The 24114-nt window shown below is 45.6% G+C and overlaps 1 protein-coding gene across 1 annotated transcript; it reads left to right on the top strand.

Moving 5' to 3' along the window:
* Window positions 1-517: 517 nt before the first annotated feature.
* On the top strand, window positions 518-23868 carry OPRL1 (opioid related nociceptin receptor 1). The gene is made up of 4 exons (XM_083619041.1): window positions 518-1006; window positions 1584-1836; window positions 16733-17088; window positions 23343-23868. Exons 2-4 carry the CDS (start codon window positions 1616-1618, stop codon window positions 23864-23866), a joined length of 1101 nt encoding a protein of 366 aa, XP_083475167.1. The 5' UTR covers window positions 518-1006; window positions 1584-1615; the 3' UTR covers window positions 23867-23868.
* The last annotated feature ends 246 nt before the right edge of the window (window positions 23869-24114 follow it).

The raw sequence follows: 24114 nt of genomic DNA, 5'->3' as shown, positions 1-24114 counted from the left end.
GCTCCTGGGATAGAAATGTAATAAAATGGCATATTTCTCTTCACTTTTTATTACTTAACCCTATCTAAACCAGGGGCTAATCCTGCTGACGCAGATCAAAATAATGCAAGGGAATCAGATCTTGACGTGTGTTGCAATCTATCTATTTTATATTTCTTATTTTAAAAAATAGTTTGTGGTTTAGCATTGTTCTTTTTTTAAAAAAATACATAATTTTTTGGGGGGAGGTGTGTGTGCTTAGGGCCTCTAAAGGTCTCCATTATCCAGCCCTGCCCTGAGGCACTGCCAGGCAGGTGTGCAGCAGGTTACCTGCACGACTTGGCAAAAGGAGATCACGTCCTCTGCCTCCACCATCGCTGCTCCCCCAACTTTGCTGGGCGAGACTGGTCCAGAGATACGACGGGTGATGCCACAGCAGCCGGGAGAGAAGAGGGGAAGGAGAAAGCAGCAGACAAATGCACCCCCCCGCGCGCCCCTCTTCCCTTCCCCGCCACCCTCCACAGGTGTTTCACGCTTTGATCGAAGCCTCTCCGATTCTCCTCTCTCCAACAGCAAGCCAGACAGGTCTGCGTTGGAACGAGCTTCTCGCCCGCCCCAGTGGCTGGACCAGCCTTCCCTCCTGATGACTAGCAAAAGCAAGTCTGCTCTCTCCCCGCCTCGCCAGCTCCCTCCCTCCACTCCCACTTAGGTTAGAAACCTCTGAGTGTGTGTGTGTTGGGCTTCTTGGCATAACCCGCTCCCTTTCCCCACCCCCTCTCCAAGTTGGATTTTTCTTCCGCATCACATCCAGATCGCTGCTGAAGCCTCAGCTCCTCAGAGCCGTGGGGGGAAAGCAGCCTGCGAAAAAGAGAGGAAGGAGAGAGAGGGAGTTCTCTCTTTTAGGTCGGCTTTGTCTCCCTCAACTCCCTTCTCGGGGACGTCATGCCTGGGCCACGGCGCTGCTGAAAAGCAAAGACCACCCGTCCCCAAAGACCTGCGTTCCAGGAAAGAAGACGTGTTCCCCAAGGTAAGCGGGAAGGTGTCCTTTGAAGTTAACCTGGTGTTGGGTTCTTTTTTCTTGGGGTTCGGGGGACCGGACTTGATGCAGCTTTCGCAACAAAACCGTGCATGATGCTTTCTCCCAGATAATTGCTTTTAAGAAAAGTCGCCCCCTTTTCAGCCTACAGCCTTGCATCCTGCGATCATTCACCTGCCAGCGTTGCGAGGTGCACTTTGAAGGGAAGGTCTCTCTGCAGCAGAAAGCAAGTGCAGGCGATGGATTATTCCCTGCATGCACGGAAAAGGGGGGGCGGGTGTCTTGCCCATCTGCAGCCTCTTTCTTTGTGCAAAGGGGCGTGCGGCGGCGGCAGCGGCTGTCTTAAATCCAGCTGCAAGTCCCTTTCAAAGTCTCCCTGGCAGACCTCCTTCTTCAAGCGGGTTAGAAAGGCGTGATGTGATTAGCACGCATGCAGCGCCTTTGCAGGGATGCTGCATTCCCTCCGCACGCCAAAATAATCTTGCCCCCTGTGCGTAACTGTGCCAGAAATCTGGGTTATCGCGATTAAGCCTGTGTCGTCTCCTCCCCACCCTCTCTGCACCTCCAGAGCTCCGCTGCTCCCGCCTTGCTGCATCCAGCATGGACCCCCTCCTGCACATCCAAGCGGAGGATGTCTACTATATGAGGAAGCTGGTGAACGACTCGTCCCTCTGGAACCTCAGCTTGGGCGAGTGGTTCCACAACGGGACAGCAGATGGCTTCCTGCCCATGGGCATCAAGGTCACCATTGTCATCGTCTACTCCATCGTCTGCATCGTGGGGCTGGTGGGGAACTGCTCCGTCATGTATGTGATCATCAGGTAAGCCGAGCATGCAGGTGGGTTAACCCAGGAATGCGCAGCCTTCTGTGCAGAGAAGGGCTCTTTTTGATGGAGAGATTATCGCCGCTTACCTTTGACGATCTCTTCTCTGGCCTTCGAGAAATGGCAATAAAGGCAAGGGTTTCTCTGAGCATGTGCTAGATTCCTTTCTCTCGCTGTCTCCTAGCAGAGAATGAAGGTTTTTCTAGGCCACCAACTTGAAGCAGTTGCTTTTATGAGGTGTGTGCAGACTGTTCAGAACCAGTAGCATCGCCTTGTTCTAATCCTTACAGCAACCCTGCAAAGTAGGCCAGCGTTATTAAATCCATATTGCAAGCAGGGGCTGACTGCATGGGAGAAGGGTGGCTTGCTGAAGCCCTCCTCATAAGCAAATGGGTCCTTCATTTATTAGGATGCTTGCTATGGATCTGAACTGAGAACTAAGTCACAAGTGGCTTAGATCTGCAAACAGGGCAGAAGGTCGAGGCAGGTTGGAGTAACTTTCTGGAAGGCCAATTTGTCTGCATTGGAATGGCTTGGAATGATCCAATGTGGGGTCCCCAATGGTGTGATCATTGTGGGGAGATGGGGTGCTTTGTTTGAACATGGGAAACTCGGGTACCAATCCCTGCTTAGGCAGGTGCGTCATAGGCTGGCCCTGGATAAGATAGTGTTGTCTCAGGGCTCAACCAGAGCTTGCTCCAGAACCTGTCCCCCAGGAAAACTCCCTGTTTACTGCTGGATGAGAGCAAACACCCACCAGGTTTTCTCTGGATTGATGCTTGCTCTCCTTTAATACTAAAGAGTGGGATTTCTGGGGTGTAGGGGTGTGGACACAGTGGGGCAAAGGCAAAACCGCTTGGAGTCATGCTTAGAAAGCCCAAGACAAGTGGGAAACTGCTTGGACCCATGTTTCTAGGCACAGCACACATTTCCATCACTGCTGCAATCATATACAAGAGAATGAACTTGGATTTGCTTTCTTATTTCATGTACACGGCTGCATTTTCAAATCCTCTTGTTGCTATTTTCAATTATGTATGTTTAAGTACTATCAACATATGGTCACCCTCATGTAACAGGTTAGTTTTCCCCCCTTAGTAATGATATGTTGCCACAATAGTGCACAGCCCATTACAAAAACCTTTAAGAAGAAAATCCTTAAATTAATTCCAGAACTGGAGTTTGCTGCAGGTGTCCATTCCATCAAATTTTCATTACTGATGCAGTCATAAAACACTGCAAAAGAAAGAAAGAAAAGGGACTCTTGATGCAACTATACACACCGTTGCCTCAAAATTCTTGCTGTGGGGTGTTTGATATATATACAATGATGTCCTGTGCATGGTAAAACACAGAGCGCAAAATGGAACATGATGCAAAGATATATACACAGTCAGTTCAAGACTGGGTTTTCTGTGGGGTGTTGGTGGTTGACAGTGGGGTTTTTTTCCATGTTGGGGACAGGGGAAGCATAAATGTACCGAAGGAAGTGAAAATACAATCTTCATTTGAGTTTTTTAATCACTATTTATATGCCACCTGATAAAAAATGGTCTCTGGACAGCTTGCAAACAATAAAACATTACCATTCTAGATAACCCCAGAACAATAAAATAGTACGCAAATCCAGGGGAAACATTAAACGTAAACATTTTACAGCAAGGCGTAAGATGGTATAGAGAAATGCACAGTATCTTCAAATGCAGGCACCAGATCTAAACGCCCGTGGATTTAAAGGTTCACAATCTAAAAAGATGCTGAAAAGGCCACAAATAAGGTGCCAGGAGGGACTCTTTGGGGAGGGCATCCTATAACCAAGGGGCCACCACTTAGGAGCCCTTTCTCCTGTAGACACCTGTTGTACCTCACTTGGTGGGGAGCTTGGAAAAGGGCCTTTGAAGTTAATCTCAGGATCCAGGCAGCTACGTGTGGGAGGAGATGATCCTTCAGGTCACCTGGTCCCAAGTCATTTAGGGCTTTCCTTTGAATTAGGCCCAGAATTGTGCTGGACATCAAGTGTGTATGTAAGTCATAAAAACTGAAGAGTTGGAAGGGACCATGAGGGACTTCGAGTTTGACCTCCTGCAATGCAGGGATCTTTCGCCCAACATGGGACTCGAACCCACAACCCCACGACCCTGAGATTAAGAGTCTCATGTTCTGCTGACTGAGCTTTCTCAACAGAGTTGGGTTAGAGAACTAAGCTGGTTGCTGGTTTGCTACTAAGATGAGTTCAAAGTGTTACTGTTAGCAAAGGAAGTGCATAACCACTTCAGACCAGCTTTTTTGAAGGATCTCCTTAGCTACTCAGCCACTTTTATCTGTGGAAGTGGCACAGTTTCAGGTGTTACTTTAGAACGCCCCGCATATTGAATCAGGTGCGTGTGCTCATTATCCACTTTTTGGCACCTGCTGAAAAGATTTTTGTTTAGGTAAGCCCATGGGTAGGCAAACTAAGGTCCAGGGGGTGGATCTGGCCCAATCACCTTCTAAATCTGGCCTGCAGATGGTTTGGGAATCAGTGTGTTTTTATATGAGTAGAATGTGTGCTTTTATTTAAAATGCATCTCTGGGTAATTTGTGGGGCTGGTCTGGTGTTTTTGCATGAGTAGAATGTGTGATTTTATTTAAAATGCATCTCTGGGTTAGTTGTGGGGCATAGGAATTCGTTCATCCCTCCCCCCCAAAAATATAGTCTGGCCCCCCACAAGGTCTGAGGACAGTGGACCGGCCCCCTGTTGAAAAAGTTTTCTGACCCCTGGGTAAGCCTATACAATCATGTAGAAGTTGAGATTAAAACACTTAAAATAATAATAATAATAATAATAATAATAATAATAATAATAATAAATAAAATAAAATAATAATAATAATAATCCTGTTGTTGACTTTAATTATCTTTTGGGTGATTTTAAAATGCCTAATAAAACAAATTCCTTCCAGTAGCACCTTAGAGACCAACTAAGTTTGTTATTGGTATGAGCTTTCATGTCCACACGAAAGCTCATACCAATAACAAACTTAGTTGGTCTCTAAGGTGCTACTGGAAGGAATTTGTTTTATTTTGTTTCAACTACAGCAGACCAACACGGCTACCTACCTGTATTTAAAATACCTGTTTTTAAACTGTGTTTTATTGATCATTTCATTTTTTTATTTTGGTAACCTGCTTAGGAGTTTCATTACAATCAAGTAGTACATAAATTCTGTAAAATAATAATACGATCATGTCATCCATGTCTTATTTACAGTTTTTCCCATTCTACTTTAGGCTGAGTGGATTTTCCAATTCAGTATTCAGTTTTTCTACACCTTGTGGAATTAGAATTTTATGAGTAGGAAAGGCAGCCTCATCTACCCCACTGCTGCCCATCTGACAGAGAAGAAGTAGGAAATAGAAGCACAGTCTCTGACTGGTAGGGCTGCCATATGTCTAGATTTTTTTGGTGTTTTGAGGTATTCCTGGGGGGGGGGAACCTCAACATTTTTTTGAAATATATATGGCAACTCTACTGAGAGGTCCTGGGTCACCTGCAAATGGACTCAACCCTAACTTAAATTCAGTCCACTAGGGCCACAACCTTTGGGCAGTTAAGTTAGGTGATTAAAATCATAGAATTGTAGAGTTGGAAGGGAACTCAAATGTCATCTGGTCTAATCCCCTGGAATGCAAGAATCACAGATGAAGAATCCTTAACAGAAGGCCAGCCAACCTTCAATGAAGGAGAGTCCACGAAGGGAGTCTATTCCATTGGTTCTTACCAGGAAAAAACGTTATTCCTAATGTTTAGTTGGAATCTCCTTTCTTGCAATTTGAATCCATTAGCTTGGGTTCCGCCCTCTGGAGCAGCAGAAAACATACTTGCTCCATCTTCTTCATGGTTTGGAACCAGGCGCAATCAACATGCATGGACTCTCCTTAGCTAGAGCAGATCTTCTCCTTGTGTGGATGCCGGTGGGGCGGGTAACAGGAACGTATCAGAGGGGGGCGTGAGCTGACCAGGCCATCCTAGGGACGGGTATGTCTGTCAACATTGTTTTTCTGTCCGGGATGCAGGTGGCGCTGTGGTCTAAACCACTGAGCCTCTTGGGGTTGCTGATCAGAAGGTTGGCGGTTCGAATCCCCACAATGGGGTAAGCTCCTGTTGCTTGGTCCCAGCGCCTGCCAACCTAGCAGTTCAAAAGCACACCAGTGCAAGTAAATAGGCACCACTGTGGCGGGAAGGTAAACAGTGTTTCCGTGCACTCTGGCACTTGTCACTGTCCTCCGTGTGCCAGTAGTGGTTTAGTCATGCTGGCCACATGACCCGGAAAAAGCTGTCTGTGGGCAAACGCCGGCTCCCTCGGCCTGACCCCATAGTTCCCTCGGCAACTCCATACTTGCCTTTGAGTGGACATAATATAATAATAGTAATTTATTATTTATACCCCGCCCATCTGGCTGGGTTTCCCCAGCCACTCTGGGCAGCTTTCAACATAAAAATACATTAATAGTCTATTAAACATTAAAAGCTTCCCTAAACAGGGCTGCCTTCAGATGTCTTCTAAAAGTCTGGTAGTTGTTGTTCTTTTTGACTTCTGGTGGGAGGGCGTTCCACAGGGCAGGTGCCACTACCAAGAAGGCCCTCTGCCAGGTTCCCTGTAACCTCACTTCTTGCAGTGAAGGAACCACCAGAAGGCCCTCGGAGCTGGACCTCAGTGTCCGGGTAGAACGATGGAGGTGGTGATGCTCCTTCAGGTATACCCATCCAGGGTTCCTTTACCTTTACCTTTACCTTTACCTCTTTACCTTTACCTCTCTCAGTTTCTCCTTTTTTCAATTAAGTTGGGTTCTCCACATTTCTGCATCAATTTGTGATCCTTATTTTTCAAACGCTTTTCTTGTAAAGGTGCTAATTAGGTTATTGATAATTTATCATGTATTAATTTGCTTGTTGAAATTCTCCTTGCTGTTTTATGACGGCCAACGAATGGCAGAGTCATCCTCTGAATACCCGTTGCTGGACAGTGCTGCTGGGGAGAAAGCGGTTGTGTTCAGGTCTTTCTCGTGTGCTTCCCACACATACCTGGTTGGCCACTGTGAGAACAGGATGCTGGACCAGGTGGCCCATTGGCCTGATGTAGCTGGAATTGTCTTCTAAGGCAGGGGGTGGGGCTGGTTCTATAGGCATTGGAGAGGACAGTTGAGAAGTGATTTATAGAAAGAGGATGAGCGCTTAAGACAGTGTTCCACTGTCAAATGGCTCTTACCGTCAGAAAATTCCTCCAGATGTTTAGTCGGAAACAGCTTTCTTGTAACTTGAAGCCATTGGTTTGGGTTCTAACCTTTGGAGCAGGAGAAACGAGCTTGCTCCATCTTCCATGTGACAGCCTTTTACATATTGGAAGATGGCTGTCATATCTCTTCTCCATCTCGTCTTTTCGAAAGCTATTTTTTAAAAAATTAAAGCTTTAAAAAAATGTAACAAAAAGCAATATACAAGAATTAACATAAAAAATGAAAGAAAGAAAAAAAGAAGAAGAAAATACTTCCAATTGTCTGTCTATCAGCTTTCTGGACTTCTGCAAACTCCTTGCTCCTTTTTCCAGTCTTCAAACCTAGATATCACAAGCTCATTATCCTTTGTTTTGCACAAAATGTCCATAAGCGGTTTCCAATCATTAATAAAAGTCAACAGTGATTTTTCTCTAATTAAACACATCAATTTTGCTATCTCAGCCAAATCCATTAATTTCAAGAACCATTCTTCCACAGTAGCTATCAGATCTCCTCTCAGTCTCCTCTTTTCCAGCCTAAACATACCCAGCTCCTTCAACAATTCCTCATAAGTCTTGGTTTCCAGACCTTAGATCATCTTGGTTGCCCTCCTTTGCACACGTTCCAGATTGTCAACATCCTTCCTAAATTGTGGTCCCTAGAACTGGACACAGTATTCCAGGTGTGGTCTGACCAAGACAGAATAGAGTGGTACTTTTACTTCCCTTGATCTTGAATACTATACTGCTGTTGATGCAGCCTAGAATAGCATTACAGTGGTATCTCGGGTTACATACGCTTCAGGTTACAGACTCCGCTAACCCAGAAATAGTGCTTCAGGTTAAGAACTCTGCTTCAGGATGAGAACAGAAATCGTGCTCCGGCGGCACAGCGGCAGCAGGAGGCCCCATTAGCTAAAGTGGTGCTTCAGGTTAAGAACAGTTTCAGGTTAAGTACGGACCTCCGGAACGAATTAAGTACTTAACCCGAGGTACCACTGTAGCTTCTTTTTGCTCCTGCATCACATTGTTGATTCATGTTCAGCTTGTGGTCCACCAAGACCCCATGATCCTTTTCACATGTACTGCTAGTAAGCCTGGTGTCTTATATTTGTGCAGAACCTTACACTTGTCCCTACTGAAATTAATTTTGTTAGTTTGGGCCCAGTTCTCCAATCTGTTAAACTTGTCTTAAATCCCAATTCTATCTTCTGTGGCATTAGCTACCACTCCCAGTTTGGTGTCCTGAGGTCACCCAATGAGCTTCACAGCCAAATCGGGTTTTGAACTCTGATCTCCCATGTTGTCGTCCGACTCTCTAACCCCTATCTATGCTAAACCAGTTCACTGCAGCGTTGGGTTCCATCAGTTCATTTGTGTCTTTCCTCCTCTCTTATCTTACCACCGTGCTTGCGTGCACTGACAAAACACTGCAAGAAAAGCAACCTTTGGTGCAATTAGTTGAATGAGTGATTACTAGGTCTGTGCACAGCTCCTTTCCATCCATCCCATAGCCTCAATATGGTGCTCCTGAATCAGGCTAACTTTCTCTGGGCCCACCCAGGGACCCCCTAACCCACCCCAGATTCAGCCCCAAAGCAATTTGGGAGGGGGGGTATTTTAGAGTTTTTAAAAATAAATAATAAAATAAATAAAATAAAATAAAATAAAATAATAAAATAAAATAAAATCCATGTGGAACCCAAATCCTGCAGAAAGCCATCTAATTAGATTTTAATTTGACCCTGACTTGTTTTTAGGAGGTAATTTAATTATTGTTTCATTTTATACCAATGTTATATATTTTATGTTAGCTGCCCTGAGCCCGGTTTCGGCCGGGGAAGGTGGGATACAAATAAAAGTTTATTATTATCATTGTTATTATTATTAAAATAAAATAAACATACAATCAGGACGAGTGAAGGAGACATTGCAAAATGTATCTGAAGGCAAATTGGCTGCAAGAGAAAAGTGCATTCAAATGCCGGCAGATTTTTGAGATGATTTCCCCCCCTTTCCAATCTGAAACTGATGCAGAGATGTGGGAAACTGAATTTAAGATGGAGAAAATGTGAAATTGAAACTGACAGTTCTGCCCATTCCTTCATATTAGTTCTTCTTCTTCTTCTTCTTTGGCTAAGAAGATGTCTATTTTTAATAGCCCAGTTAATCATCCACACAATTCATACTTCTGAGAAGTAATGAAATGGAAGCACTCAGGGAGTCTTGATCCCTGCTCGCTACCTGTTAATCTTCCTTTGGTAGCAGGCGGTTCTTCCAGTCTTCTGTCTTTCCTTCTTCTCATCATTTAGCCTCCTGGGGGGGGGGGGTTCTTAAAAATAAAAAAATCCTGAGACTTGTCTGTAGTTATGCACTGTGGGCGGTTACATTCTCCAAGAACCTTACATGCTTTCTTAAACCGAGAGGGTAAATTTCAGATGTGTGTATGTGTGTGCATTTTGTCTCCAAATCAACCCGTCCATCCATTCGTCTGCATTTCCAAATCTGTTGGCTTCGTTCTCCTCTCCCTGCCTTCCATTTAATATCCTTATTTGAGAGCAGCAGTAAAAGCAGCTCGCCGGCTGATGAATGCTCCTGCTGGGAAGCATTGCTCAAAATTATTCTGCAATGACTTGCTGGGTAGCTGTGTGATTGTTTGCGTCTCTCTCGCCACTCGCCTTTCTCAGCCCTGCGTGCATTCAGAATCAAACGGAACACATTCGTGAAAGGTTTTCTCGCTTCGCCCTCCGTGGAGATACTTAGGCTCATGTATGCCTGGTCCAACTCAAAGCACACCAGACTGAAAAACAACAGGGTAGCTTTAAATAGCCAGTGAGGGTCTCTCTAAGGTTTTTTCAGAGAACGGCAGTACCGCCAAGGCTTGTGGGACCTCTGTGCTAACCCTCCACACTAATTTCCCTGAATTTGCCAGGGCAAAGAAGAGGGACTGCAGCAGGGAGGATTGAAAAAGAGAGCAATGACCCCCATTTTTAGAGCCTGGGTGCACTGGGAAGTGTGAGAAATAGAGTTTCCCATGCCTCCCAACCATAGCTGTCAACTTTTCCTTTTTTTTTTTTAAGGGAAACTCCCTTATTCCAAATAGGATTGCTCGCAAGAAAAGGGAAAAGTTGACAGCTATGCTCCCAACAGAGGCGGATTTAGGGCAGCACGTCTGGATCCGTCACACTGGGCATCGATTCTCTGGGGGTGCTGTAGGGTGTAGTAACTATGACATAGTGAATTGAATTGAATAGAAGGCGAGAGCTGGGGTGACAGTGATCAAATTCTGGCCAGGGTGCCATTGAAATTTGAATGGCCAAAATCCTCCCCTGTTCCCAACCCTTTCATTGCAACATTCATTTATTTATTTTTTGCCTGCCCTTCACCCGAAGGTCCCAAGATGGATTACAACATTAGAACACAATAGCTTGGTTCTCAAACGTCTTGGTACTCAAACAACTTGGAACCCAAACACTGCAAACTCGGAAGTAAGTGTTCCGGTTTGCGAACTTTTTTCAGAAGCTGAACATGCTCCGTTTTGAGTGTAACGCTTCCGATTTGAGTGCCACACTTTCGTTTTGAGTGTTACACTGAGGTCTGTCAGTTTTTGCTATTTACTTTGCTTTTCTTGCGGCTTTTTTGTTTTCTTTTTGTGACTGTGTGGAACCCAGTTTAGCTACTGATTGATTGATTGTGTGACTGCAGTACGTTGTTTATTGCTTTCATTTTATGGATCGATGTTCTCGTTAGATAGTAAAATTCATGTTAAATTGCTGGAATGGATTAATCCCCTTTGCAATACTTTCTATGGGAAAGCACACCTTGGTTTTGGAACGCTTTGGTTTTGGAATGGACTTCTGGAACAGATTACGTTTGAGAACCAAGGCACCACTGTATTAAAACAGTTAAAAACAACGTAATAATCACAAAAGCAGGGTGGCTCCTATAAATATATATCTACCCCACTGGGGTATCTCACTGAAATCTCATCAGAACCACTGTCTCCACTGCTTCATGGGCCCTACCACATGACCCAGGCAAGGGAAGCATCCATTGGGAATAAGGGTAAAGGTAAAGGTAAAGGGACCCCTGACCATTAGGTCCACTTGTGGCCGACTCTGGGGTTGCGGCGCTCATCTCGCTTTATTGGCCGAGGGAGCCGGCGTACAGCTTCCGGGTCATGTGGCCAGCATGACTAAGCCGCTTCTGGCGAACCAGAGCAGCGCACAGAAATGCCGTTTACCTTCCCGCCGGAGCGGTACCTATTTATCTACTTGCACTTTGATGTGCTTTCGAACTGCTAGGTTGGCAGGAGCAGGGACCAAGCAACGGGAGCTCACCCCGTCGCAGGGATTTGAACCACAAACCTTCTGATTGGCAAGTCCTAGGCTCTGTGGTTTAACCCACCTTTTTGTTTCATCTCAGGTGGCAAACTGGTACCTGCTGCCCCTGGTGTGGGGTTTCTGGTCTACAAAGTATTTAGTGTAGTCATGATTGTGTTCATGCCCCATCGAGGCAGCAGAGAACACTGGGCCATGGCCTCGTTCCTCTTTAGGAAGAATGGTTTTCTTGCCTCCATATTAACTGATCTCCAAGGAAAACAGGCAGCAGAGGAGGTAAGTGGGCAGCAGGAAAACAGAGACAAATGAAGTTAATATTCTTCCAATAATCTGATCTCTAATGATGACCAAAAAGAAATTTGCTGCACATAGGAGGGATAAAATTAAATTAAATTTGAGTGCAAGGCAAGGCAAATACATTATCAGAAGCCCATCAAAGTGCTCCCATGCCTTTCATTTTTCTTTGGATCTCACTCTTTATGCACAGGCACATAGCTGCAACAGGCAACTGGAGCAAGTCAAATGCAAATGTAATTAGCACTGAGTCGATGTCTTCGTGCAGAGTAATCAAAAGCCATGCTATATATAGGAGTATCGACAGGGCAGTGAAGCATACATCCACAAGTCAGGGAAGAGGCAAACTCCTTCTGCAAAAGACGTCCAACGGTGGATTCAGGTGGGAACGCCAGATTTAGGGTGGTATGGGCAGTTCCCCCTCACAAGGTGCAGAGCCAAGGGGGTGCAAAATTGAGCAGATCAATTCTCAAATACACAACATGTGTTGGCACATTCTTAATGCAGCCTAAGTACCATATTTTTTGCTCTATAAGATTCACTTTTCCCCTCCTAAAAAGTAACGGGGAATGTGTGTGCATCTTATGGAGTGAATGCAGGCTGCGCAGCTATCCCAGAAGCCAGAACAGCAAGAGGGATTGCTGCTTTCACTGCGCAGCGATCCCTCTTGCTGTTCTGGCTTCTGAGATTCAGAATATTTTTTTTTCTTGTTTTCCTCCTCCAAAAACTAGGTGCGTCTTGTGGTCTGGTGTGTCTTATAGAGCGAAAAATACGGTAGATTCTTCTAACCAGTGCTCCCCCCCCAAAAAAAGATGTTTAGGGGTACTCTCATTTTGACTCAAGAAAATCACCATTTTATAGTTCAAATCGGGAAAAATAAATACAGTAACTGGACAAAAGTACAAAGATTCACAAAATGTTTGAGGGTATGTGTACCCCTGTATTCCCCCCCCCCAGAAAAAGCACTTCTAACAATATCCTTTCACATTTCTATTCAGTTTTTACATCTCTTCACATCTCTAGCTATCAAAGCATATACTATAATTTCTACTACATGAGCCACTTTTTGTTGTTGGTGGTGTTATGTGTTTTTTGTTTCTATACTGTAAAGCATCCTGTGGTCTTCAGATGAAGGGCTGTACATACATTTAATGAAAAATAATAAAACTACTCACCAGTTGTCCTAAAACTTCACAATCTCCTTCACCACCGGGGTGGGGGTGGGGAAACCCTTCCATTCTGCTTTGCAATTAGGAGAGAGCTGCCTGATGACACCCAAACCGATGTTGAGACATGGTCAAACCATTTAGCTCTGTGAGCCATTACAGGTCAGCTTTCAAATACGTGTTGACGGCTGGTGATAAAGCGAGAGAATCCTAGATTAGCTTGCCCATATCTGGACGGACTGGTGCAAAAGCCTCGCTTGTTTATTTAGATCAAGCACAGACAACATTTTCTGCAATGAGCAGCACATCTAAAGAATATCAGAAGCAAGCGAGCCTGTGCTAATTGGCATATTTTAGTTGCATGTAATCAACACAATCTGCATATCAGTTACATGGATAGGGTGACAGATGCTGGATAAAGTTGGACTTTATCCAGTTCTTGGCCTCTGGGATTTTGCTGCAACAAGATTCAGTGCTGGTGCAGTGATTCTCATGTTTTTTATTTTGCTGTCTGGTCACAGGGCTCACATGCAAAAGACGATGCAGAAGATCGCATTTCAGCAGGTGCAGGTTGTTATGAAACAACACTTGCTGAAATCCTTTTCTTCCACACAATGCTCACTTTTTCACACATACTCTGGCTTCGTGTCACACTTATACAGAGGCTATGCAAATGTCAGGATAATCAAGGATAATTATGCATCCTCATCATTAAGAGAGCAGTGGTGGGGAGTCCAGGTGCATGGCTTGGATCCCCAGTGAGCCATGCCATCGATGGGTCACCCCACTGAGCTGCTTTCTGCTGCGGGCAGGCAGTCAATGTGCCTGCTCACCTGGCAGCGGTGATGTGGTAGTTTGGCAATACCACTGATTCAAGCACCAGGCAGTGTGCCTGACCTTACTGGCCCAACTGCTTCAAATATGTTGGACCTGATGTACACAGGGCTGGAGTAATTAGGAACCTAGGGGTCCATTAGGAACATGGGGTACACCTAGCTCAGTCATCAAGGAGCTGTCAGGCAAGCACAGGCCATCCACAGGGCAGGAAAGAACACGAGGCACAAAAAGCAATTAGCTTCTAGTCACAGAAAGTAACGACACAGCAGAGTTCCTCTGGCTCATCTTATTCAACTGGAGACATTGCTGAGACTGACCACTGGGCCTGTCTTCCCCTTCTAGGCTCTCACTCTGGATCCGTCCCAAGCAGAAAATGCTGCCTCAAGGGGGGGGGGCCTCCTCCTCTGAGCCTGTCTGGCCCATTTCTCAGCAACGTGCAGGACTCTCCTTGAGCAAAGTGTCAAAGGGCGAGGAAAACCAGCAGGACTGGGACTCTGAGAGCCAGCGTAGTGTAGTGATTAAGAGCGGTAGTCTCATAATCTGGTGAACTGGATTCGCTTCCCCGCTCCTCCACATGCAGCTGCTGGGTGACCTTGGGCTGGTCACACTTCTCTGAAGTCTCAAAGCCTCACTCACCTCACAGAGGGGGAGGAAGGGAAAGGAGAATGTTAGCCGCTTTGAGACTCCTTTGGGTAGTGATAAAGTGGCATATCAAATCCAAACTTCTCCTCCTCCTCCTCTTCTGCTGGGTAGCAATGGCAACCTCTGACTCCTCTCTGTCTGAGTCTGCACTCACACTGTGACTCTTTGCCTCTACACCTGTCCTGGAAGGGCTTCCTTCACCTCACCCACCTTGATCGCTCAACCCCCCAGCTTCTATTACCTCCCTGCTCATCCTTTCCCCAGACTGCTCCCCAGTGTCCCACTGTCAGCAATGAGCCAGTTGCAAGCGAAGGTTTGAAGCCAACTGCAGAAAGCAGCCAGGAACAGAGAGGCTTAGATGTTAGTCAGGCAAGGGAGAGCCGGCAGCTGCAGACTTCGGCTCTTCCAACCTTGACGGGCAGTAGCTGAGAGCAGGCTAGAACACAGAAGAAGCTCACAGGAAGCACAAAAAGGCACAAATAGACTCAGCCTCTCAGAACAGGAAAAGGTTGGAGCTGACCCACTACCGTAAGTCCGAAGAATCGGTGAATGGGAGGGCTGCTAGATAGGAAGCAAAACAAGAGACGTAAGAGTCGTAAATTCAATATCTTCTGTGGACACTGGAAGGAGTCTTCAGAAGGGTCATCTTGAGTAACGATGCTGGAGGCTTTGTCAGAGCCATCTGGAGCCATCTGTTTATTTTTGCAATAAATCCGTCTTTTTAATTACCTACGCTTACTGTGTTATGAAGCTGGGAACCTGGACCCCTGACATCCACCACCACGACTCGGGGTCCAAGCCATCGTCTTCTGTGTCATCTGTGGGGGGCTCTTGGGCAGGTGTTACCCAGTACTCTTACTCATCTAGCCAGTCCCTAACATCAGTATTGCCTACTCTGATTGGCAGAAGCTCTCCAGGGTTTCTGGCAGAGCTTGTTCCTCACGTGACCTGGGGGTGCTGGGGACTGAACCCGGGACCTGCTGCATGCAAAGCAGATGCTGTGCCACTGAGCTATGGCTTTCCCCTGAATTAAAATGGCAAAGCCGGCTGGTTTAGGCATGGAGTCCGCAACTCCAGTCCCTGTTGGCTGTTGCTTTAGCAGCAGCAATGGGACCCAATGGTGGAGGATTTGGTTCAGGCAGCAGGGGGGCACTTCCCGCAGTCTCCGTACGTCATGCGGTGGCGGCAGACCTACCGTGGTGACTCAGCCCAGTTGGCTCAACCCTGCCACACGAAATCTTCTTAATTGGAGTTGCTGGGGATTGTATTTGGAACCTTCTCCGTGCAAAACGTGTCCTCTGTCACTGAACTATATACATGCTCTTTTCTCTGGACCAACACATCTACCGAGTGAGTTTTTTTGCCTGATGACTCATGCAGTCCTCTGTGCTTAAATATATGGATGCAGTGATCGGCCCTTATTCTGGAATCAATGAGTCCTTTCCCTTCACACACGCACACACACCTGGAAATATTTTTAGCTGTTTTCCCCAACAATGGTAAAGATTAACTTAATAGTAAATAACTGGCTGTGTGCTTGTATTATTTTAGCAACATGCACACCTAGATCCATCTGGTAGCTGCACGCATAAACCGCCATCAGGAAGCTGAAGAGGAATGAGAGCATTTGCGATCGTAGACAGGACAATGTAATCCTGAAATCCCTGCATCTTAAAATAAATAAATAAATCTTTAAATACTGAAGCTTGAAAGACATTTTTCAGGTATCGTCGAACAATGGCAGATTAGCACAGTTGTGGAGAATACCTAAAAGGAAAGTATAATACTTTAAAATCAGGACGTGGACATGGTTGAGTATAATTATTTAATTGTACATTGAAATGGAAAATGGCTCTGCGTGTGTGAAAGGAACATGGAAATTTCCACTGGAGCTAAGTAAGATCTCTCTGGGTGTCTAATAGGTTGAGAATGAACTGAGAATGTGTCTCTGCTGCTCTCCCAACCCATCCTAGTTGGAATCTGTTTGCAACAATCTGAAACGGATTTTGCTTCCAACATTCCTAATTGTGGAGGCTGTTGGATTTTGAAAGGCGGGAGCTTAGCAAATTGCTCTTCAGGTGGTGCAGTGGGTCAGTGTATCTGGCTGTTAACCAGAAGGTCAGTGGTTCAAAGCCTTGGACCAGGATTCCTGCATCGCAGGGGGTTGAACTAGATAACTCTTGGGGTCCCTTCCAACTCTACAATTCCATGATTCTATGTATTGAACTTGGCCAATACATAATGCAATAGTTTTACAATTCCTCAAAACAAGATTTTTTTAAAAAAGTAGACTTTTAAAATGTCGCACTGAAAATCAGACCCGTTCAGCTGTTCATTTTTGCGTCTTCCTTGCACTAGGTTCACCAAGATGAAGACGGCAACCAACATCTACATCTTTAACCTGGCCCTGGCTGATACCTTGTGCCTGATAACTTTACCTTTCCAAGGCACCGATACCTTCCTAGGTTCCTGGCCATTTGGAAACGCTCTCTGCAAGATTGCCATCTCCATTGACTACTACAACATGTTCACCAGTACCTTCACACTGACGATGATGAGCGTGGACCGATATATTGCCATCTGCCACCCCATCAAGGCCCTGGATATCCGCACACCCCACAAGGCGAAAGTCGTCAACGTCTGCATTTGGGCTTTGGCCTCTGTCTTTGGTATTCCCGTGATGGTGATGGGATCGACCGAGAATGAAAACGATGGTGAGTGAAATGAAATATGTTAAGAATGCAAGATGGGCTGTCTGTTTTAAAAGGTAATTATTAAAATCTATGGGGTGGTAGGTGGCGCTGTGGTCTAAACCGCTGAGCCTCTTGGGCTTGCCAATCAGAAGGTTGGTGGTTCGAATCCTCACGATGGGGTGAGCTCCCGTTGCTCGGTCCCAGTTCCTGCCAACCTAGCTGTTCGAAAGCACGCCAAAAAGTGCAAGTAGATAAATAGGTACTGCTCTGGCAGGAAGGTAAACGGCATTTCCATGTGCTGCTCTGGTTTCGGTGTTCCGTTGCATCAGAAGCGGCTTAGTCATGCTGGCCACATGACCCGGAAACCTGTTTGCAGACAAACGCCGGCTCCCTTAGCCTGTAAAGCAAGATGAGCACCGCAACCCCAGAGTTGTCTGTGACTGGACTTAACTGTCAGGGGTCCTTTACCTTTACCTTTACCTTTTTATTAAAATGTATAAACTTGCTTCTTCATTCATTCTGCAACCTAAACACCACTTTCCCCAGGAGTAAGCCTCGTTAGATTCAAGGGGACTTATGCATGAGTAGACATGGCTAGGATTGCACTGGTAGCAAACGAGTTGGATTCAATCCAGCTTTGGTTCATCAGTTTCAACAGCTCTACTCTGAGTAAAATGAATGCTCCCCAATATTTTCTTAAAATGCATAACTGCCACGTGGACCTTTAACTTATGCCAGCCTTTGCCAACCTGGTAAAAATATAGACCCAGCGTGCAGCAGGTTTGAAAAAGGTACGTTTTCATGTTGGGGTCATTAGGAAATGCAAGGTGGTTCAAACCACTCGATATTGGGCTGGAAAAAAAGACTAGAACATCATTTCCAGATGATCTGGACTACAGTACCCATCATCCTTGACCATTGGCCATGTTGACTAGGCTGATGGGAATTAAAATCCAGAACATCCAGAAGGCACCAAATAGCCAAAAACTGTTGGCAGCAAGGCCTTCAGCCGTGGTTCAAAGACTAATTCTCATTGCCTGGATATTTCTTAATTTATTGGTGATTGAGCTAAATGAGTGACTTCCTACCCAAGGAATGAGAAATCTACCAGAAATAATAAAAGATGATGCACTCGTAGGGATATAGGTACTTTCTGGAGATAAGAAAGTCACAGGAAAGGGCATTCCTTTCTTTCATTGTTTCCTCAACCTTCTGTGACTTCCAGCTTTGCTTTTCAGACTATACAAACACTTGAAATTCATCTATCTGTAGATAAATATTACTTTGTTGTAAAATGGTTCTGATGGGGTTGGCTGGTAAACTTTGGTGCAGCAATATATTTTTGTAGTGATTCACTATGTAGGATCAGCTGCCGGCAATATATAGACCACTCACTATAGACACACACACACCCACACACACCCACACACACCAAAATGCCCCCATCCAATTTTGCAATGCACATCACTCAGAAGGTGTGTGTATGTGTGCATTTGGATCAAAATGCCCCCTCCCCCATTTTGCAATCTTCAAAGGTGTGTGTGATGGTAGTGGGGCATTTGGGCAATTTTTTGAGGGCCAGCTCCTGCCTCCCTGCTGCCATACATAAATATCATGGCCTCGATCTAAGGGGCATTTGGGGAAAATAAAAATCTCAGCTGCCAGCCTTTGGCAAGAGTCCTGGCACAACTGCAAATCACATTGGACTTACAGAGATCGACTTAGTTGGGACTGAACCCTTGAATACCACAAACCAAATCCAAAAAAATTATGTAAACTTTTCCCTCTACTAGACTGCCCTCACTGATTCACAAGCTGAAATTCAGATTGTCAAGCAGAGGAGTTTTTCCAACCTGGGTATTTTGCAGTTCTATTATTGCACCCTTATGTAAGATGAGGACTGGTAGAAGAAGAAGAAGAGTTTGGATTTGATATCCCGCCTTTCACTCCCTTTAAGGAGTCTCAAAGCGGCTAACATTCTCCTTTCCCTTCCTCCCCCACAACAAACACTCTGTGAGGTGAGTGGGGCTGAGAGACTTCAAAGAAGTGTGACTGGCCCAAGGTCACCCAGCAGCTGTGTGTGGAGGAGCGGAGACATGAACCCGGTTCCCCAGATTACGAGATTACCGCTCTTAACCACTACACCACACTGGTGCTTCAGAGGGGCCCACAAAACCAAACCCTGGATCCCCAATGGAAGTAATGACATTGCAAAAAAACTTGACAGGTGGGGAGGAAACAGACATGCCTGAGTTGAATTCGCAGGATCATTTTGTTGTTGTTTAGTCGTTTAGTCGTGTCCGACTCTTCGTGACCCCATGGACCAGAGCACGCCAGGCACTTCTGTCTTCCACTGCCTCCCGCAGTTTAGTCAGACTCATGTTTGTAGCTTCGAAGACACTATCCAACCATCTCGTCCTCTGTCGTCCCCTTCTCCTTGTGCCCTCCATCTTTCCCAACATCAGGGTCTTTTCCAGGGAGTCTTCTCTTCTCATGAGGTGGCCAAAGTATTGGAGCCTCAGCTTCAGGATCTGTCCTTCCAGTGAGCACTCAGGGCTGATTTCCTTAAGAATGGATAGGTTTGATCTTCTTGCAGTCCATGGGACTCTCAAGAGTCTCCTCCAGCACCATAATTCAAAAGCATCAATTCTTCGACGATCAGCCTTCTTTATGGTCCAGCTCTCACTTCCATACATCACTACTGGGAAAACCATAGCGACAAAATAACCAGGTGAGCCAAAAGGAACAGCCGATTCCTCTAGACAATCATCTTCAGGAATCTGAGCACTCTGTAAATCCTTTGGAAGAGGATTTTCTCAGCTCCTTTAGGATTCTCCCTCAGGAAGACCAACAAACAGTCATCAAAAGGCTCGATCTTATGAGCCAGACATTGAAAGAGATTAAAGAATTGGAGGCAGAGACTGACAATAGACCCAATGGCCACAACAGAATGATAACTATAGAACTGCAAATCAGGGAATGAAAGCAGCGTCAGGTAAACTTGGGGGAAGCCTTGCCACCCTCCAATTTTTCAAGCTGAAATGTCTTAGCAGAGAACTTCCACAGTCTTCCGATGTTATCATGCAGTGTTAGGGGTTTTGTTTGTTTTTGTTTGCATCAATTGAATTTTGGATCAATTCCCCCACCGTATAATTAATTTTGTGTTTTGTTTTAAATGGCGATGCTTAAAAGCAGTGTCTAACAGACTGGAAGGGAAAGGTCAGGAAAGACTATGGATGTCTAGGGATGAGCAACAACCACCTGTTCATCTAGGATGATGGATGAATCTGCCAGTTTCATTTTCTCTCAGTTTATCATTTTCCCAGTCTTAAACAATTCCATTTCAGCTTGCATCTAGGGTGAGTTATCATGAAAATTCATGTGAATTTCTGTGGATATACACCTTTTGTTTGCAAACACGTTTCCCTAGAAAGCATTTTTCTCCGTATTTTTAATAAATATAGGCACATTTCAGTTCATGTTATTCAGCTGGAGAACTGAATCCCATTATTTCGAAAAGGGCTAATTTTGAAAGATAAATGTGTTCCAGCTCATGTGTTTGTTTCGGGAACTGCAAAATAGGGAGCTTGGCATTCAAATGCAAACCAAACTGAATTTCTCCCCCACCTGGTACATTCATCTCAACTCCCCAGGTACATCTCCATATATCAGCCTCCTCCAACCTGGTCCCTTCCAGATGTTTTGGACTACAATTCCCATCGTCTCCAGCCACTGCAGCTGACTGGGACTGTCGGGACCTGTAGTTCTGAAATTCTGGAAGGGCATCAGGTTATGGATGGCCACCCCACACCTTGGCATTGTCTGGGGGGCATGTTGCTTGGAGATGGTAAAAATCCATTTCAGCTTTGCTTCAGATGCACGGAGCTGGAATCATTCTTTAAATGCAGCAGTGGAAATCTCTATGCAAAGCACGGCATCTTCAGAAGAACCCCGAAGCAGAGCGCCTTGAAGTTATTAGTCCACCTGTCAGCAAATTTAGCAAAGAGACGTAACTCCAACCCAGCCAGCCAGCCAGCACCCCCTCCCAATTCTGGGCATGACAAGAAGTTACAAAACCAAAAGAATCTTCCAGGCTCACTAGTAAGACTCAAGGGGCCCATAGTTCCTTTCCTGACTGCTTGCCAAGTGTGAAATAACTCTGACTAATCTTGAGCTTACATGGGCTTGGCTGGGGTTTTAATGCCACCCATGACATATCGCCTGAGCTCCCAGAACAATTTGGGGAATTAAGGTGGAAGGGAAGACTTGTTCAAGCGCTTACGAAGCCCAAAACATCAGATGTTCCACTTGCCTGTGGATTAGTCCTCTTGCTGCTGATTGGCTAAATTTCATCCCTGGGTGTGCCTGTGTGTCTACCTAGCTCCCCAAAAATTATTGATAACATTCATATCCTTCCACAGACATCTGAAGGCAGCCCTGTATCGGGGTGATTTTAATGTGTGGTGCTCAATTGTGTTGTTGTTGTTGTGTTTTTGTATACTGTACTATGTTGGAAGCTGCCCAGAGTAACTGGGGCAACCCAGTCGGATGGGTGGGGTATTATTATTGTTATTGTTATTATTGATATTGTTATTGTTATATCCCAGCACTCCTCCAAGGAGCTCAGCGTGGAATATGTAGCTTTCTTTCCCTCTCCCCTTTTGTTCTCTCAACAACCCTGTGAAGTAAGTTAAAGTGAGAGAAAGTGGCTGGCCAAGAACAGTGATTATCCAGTATCTTTACGGCAAATGTTCCAGATTTGGTGGATGTCAGCCATATTATGGGTCTGTTGAGAGTCACTTGGGGTTGGAGGGAAGACAATAGTTCAAAGGAAGAGGTTCTGCCTTGCATGCAGAAGGTCTCAGTTTGAATCCCCGGCATCTTCAGGTAGGACTGGAAGAGACTTCTGCCTGAAACCATGGAGAATTGTCACCAGTCAGTGTGAGGAATACTGAGCTAGATGGACCAGTGGCTTAACTTGGTATAAGGCAACTTCAAGGGAGAGTTGGGGACTTTCAACACTAGTTTCCTAGGTACTGGTCCAGCACTCTAACCACTATACAACACTGTCTGTCAGGCATTAGAATAATAGAATTGTAGAGTTGGAAGGGATGCCAAGGGTCATCTAGTCCAACCCCCTGCAATGGAGGAATAATAATAATAATAATAATAATAATAATAATAATAATAATAATTTAAATTTAAATTTATTTATACCCCACCCATCTGGCTGGGTTTCCCCAGCCACTCAGGGCGGCTTCCAACAGACTATTATAATACAATAACCTATTAAACATTAAAAGCTTCCCAAAACAGGGCTGCCTTCAGATGTCTTCTAAAAGTCTGGTAGTTTTTCTCTTTGACATCTGGTGGGAGGGCGTTCCACAGGGCGGGTGCCACTACCGAGAAGGCCCTCTGCCTGGTTCCCTGTAACCTCACTTCTCGCAGCGAGGGAACTGCTAGGAGGCCCTCGGCGCTGGACCTCAGTGTCCGGGCAGAACGATGGGGGTGGAGACGCTCCTTCAGGTATACTGGACCAAGGCCATTTAGGGCTTTAAAGGTCAGCACCAACACTTTGAATTGTGCTCGGAAACGTACTGGGAATACCAGCTAAAGCATCTGTGACAGATGCCCATCCAACCTCTGCTTAAAAACCTCTAAGGAAGGAGAGTCCATTACCTTCTGAGGGAGTCCGTTTCACTGTTGAATAGCTCTTCCTGTCAGAAAGTTCTTCCTGATGTTTAGTCAGAATCTCCTTTCTGACTAAATCTATTGATTTGGGTGAATTCTCCAGAGCAGGAGGAAACAAGCTTGCTCCATCTTCCACGTGATAGCCCTTGAGGTATTTGAAGATGGCTATCATATCTCCTCTCGGTCTCCTCTTTTCCAGGCCAAACATACCCAACTCCCTCAACCATTCCTCATAAGGCTTGATCACCTTGGTCACCCTCCTCTGCACACATTCTAGCTTGTCAATATCCTTCTTAAATTGTCATGTCCAAAAAATGGCCACAGGACTCCATGTGTGGTTTGACCAAGGCAGATGTACTATACTTCCCTTTATCTGGACCAACATCCTCATACTGAAAGCTGAGACCCCAAAGAATTCCTAGTAGATTCAGTTCTTTACACTCAGATGGTCTCATTGCAGATTGTAATACTCCTCCACCCCAAGATTATAAATGCCCCCATTGTCACAGTGTTTTGAATCTCTCTCCCTATAACAAATTTTCTTTTCATGGCCAAACCCTTTCTTTCCTTTTTTGCCTCTGCAGAGATCGACTGCCTGATCAGACTCCCCGAACCTGTGAATTATTGGGATCCAATATTTGGGATCTGCATATTCCTCTTCTCCTTTATGATCCCCGTCATGGTGATCACCATTTGCTACAGCCTCATGATCAGGCGCCTGAAGAACGTCCGCGTTCTCTCCGGATCAAAGGAGAAGGACAGGAACCTCCGCCGCATCGCTCGTCTGGTCCTGGTGGTGGTGGCCGTTTTCATCATCTGCTGGACCCCCGTCCACATCTTCGTCCTGGTCCGGTGCCTTGGGGCCAAAGCTGACAACGAGTTCAAGCTGGCCATCTTGTACTTTTGCACCGCCCTGGGCTACACCAACAGCTGCCTGAACCCAGTGCTCTACGCTTTCTTGGACGAGAACTTTAAGACTTGCTTCAAGAAGTTCTGCTTCCCGTCTGCCTTCAGAAAGGAGTTGCAGATGTCCAACCGCATGTGCAGTATTGCCAAGGATGTGGCTTATGCCTGCAAGAACTCAGATGGGACTAACAACCCCGCATGACTAGGCGTGGAAATCCCCATGGTACCTGTCAGCCAGCAAAGCCCGACGACCCCCACGTCGGAGTTGACTCAGATAACAGCTCTTTGAAGTACAAGTGTTTTGGCCCACAGGCAGCCAGGAGGAAGAACGTATGAGAGCATCAATTTCACCGTGATATAGAAAAGTGACCTCAGATTGACACTCTTCTTTCCCTCTAAAGGCTGCATTTGGTTATGCCTCTTGGATTCTGTAAGGCTACAGGTCCTGTA

This window comes from Podarcis filfolensis (genome assembly GCF_964270895.1).
Source record: "Podarcis filfolensis genome assembly, chromosome: 6".
Taxonomy (NCBI): Eukaryota; Metazoa; Chordata; class Lepidosauria; order Squamata; family Lacertidae; genus Podarcis; species Podarcis filfolensis.
Note: the sequence above shows the minus strand (reverse complement) of the source record. Positions and strands in the feature narration are given on the sequence as shown.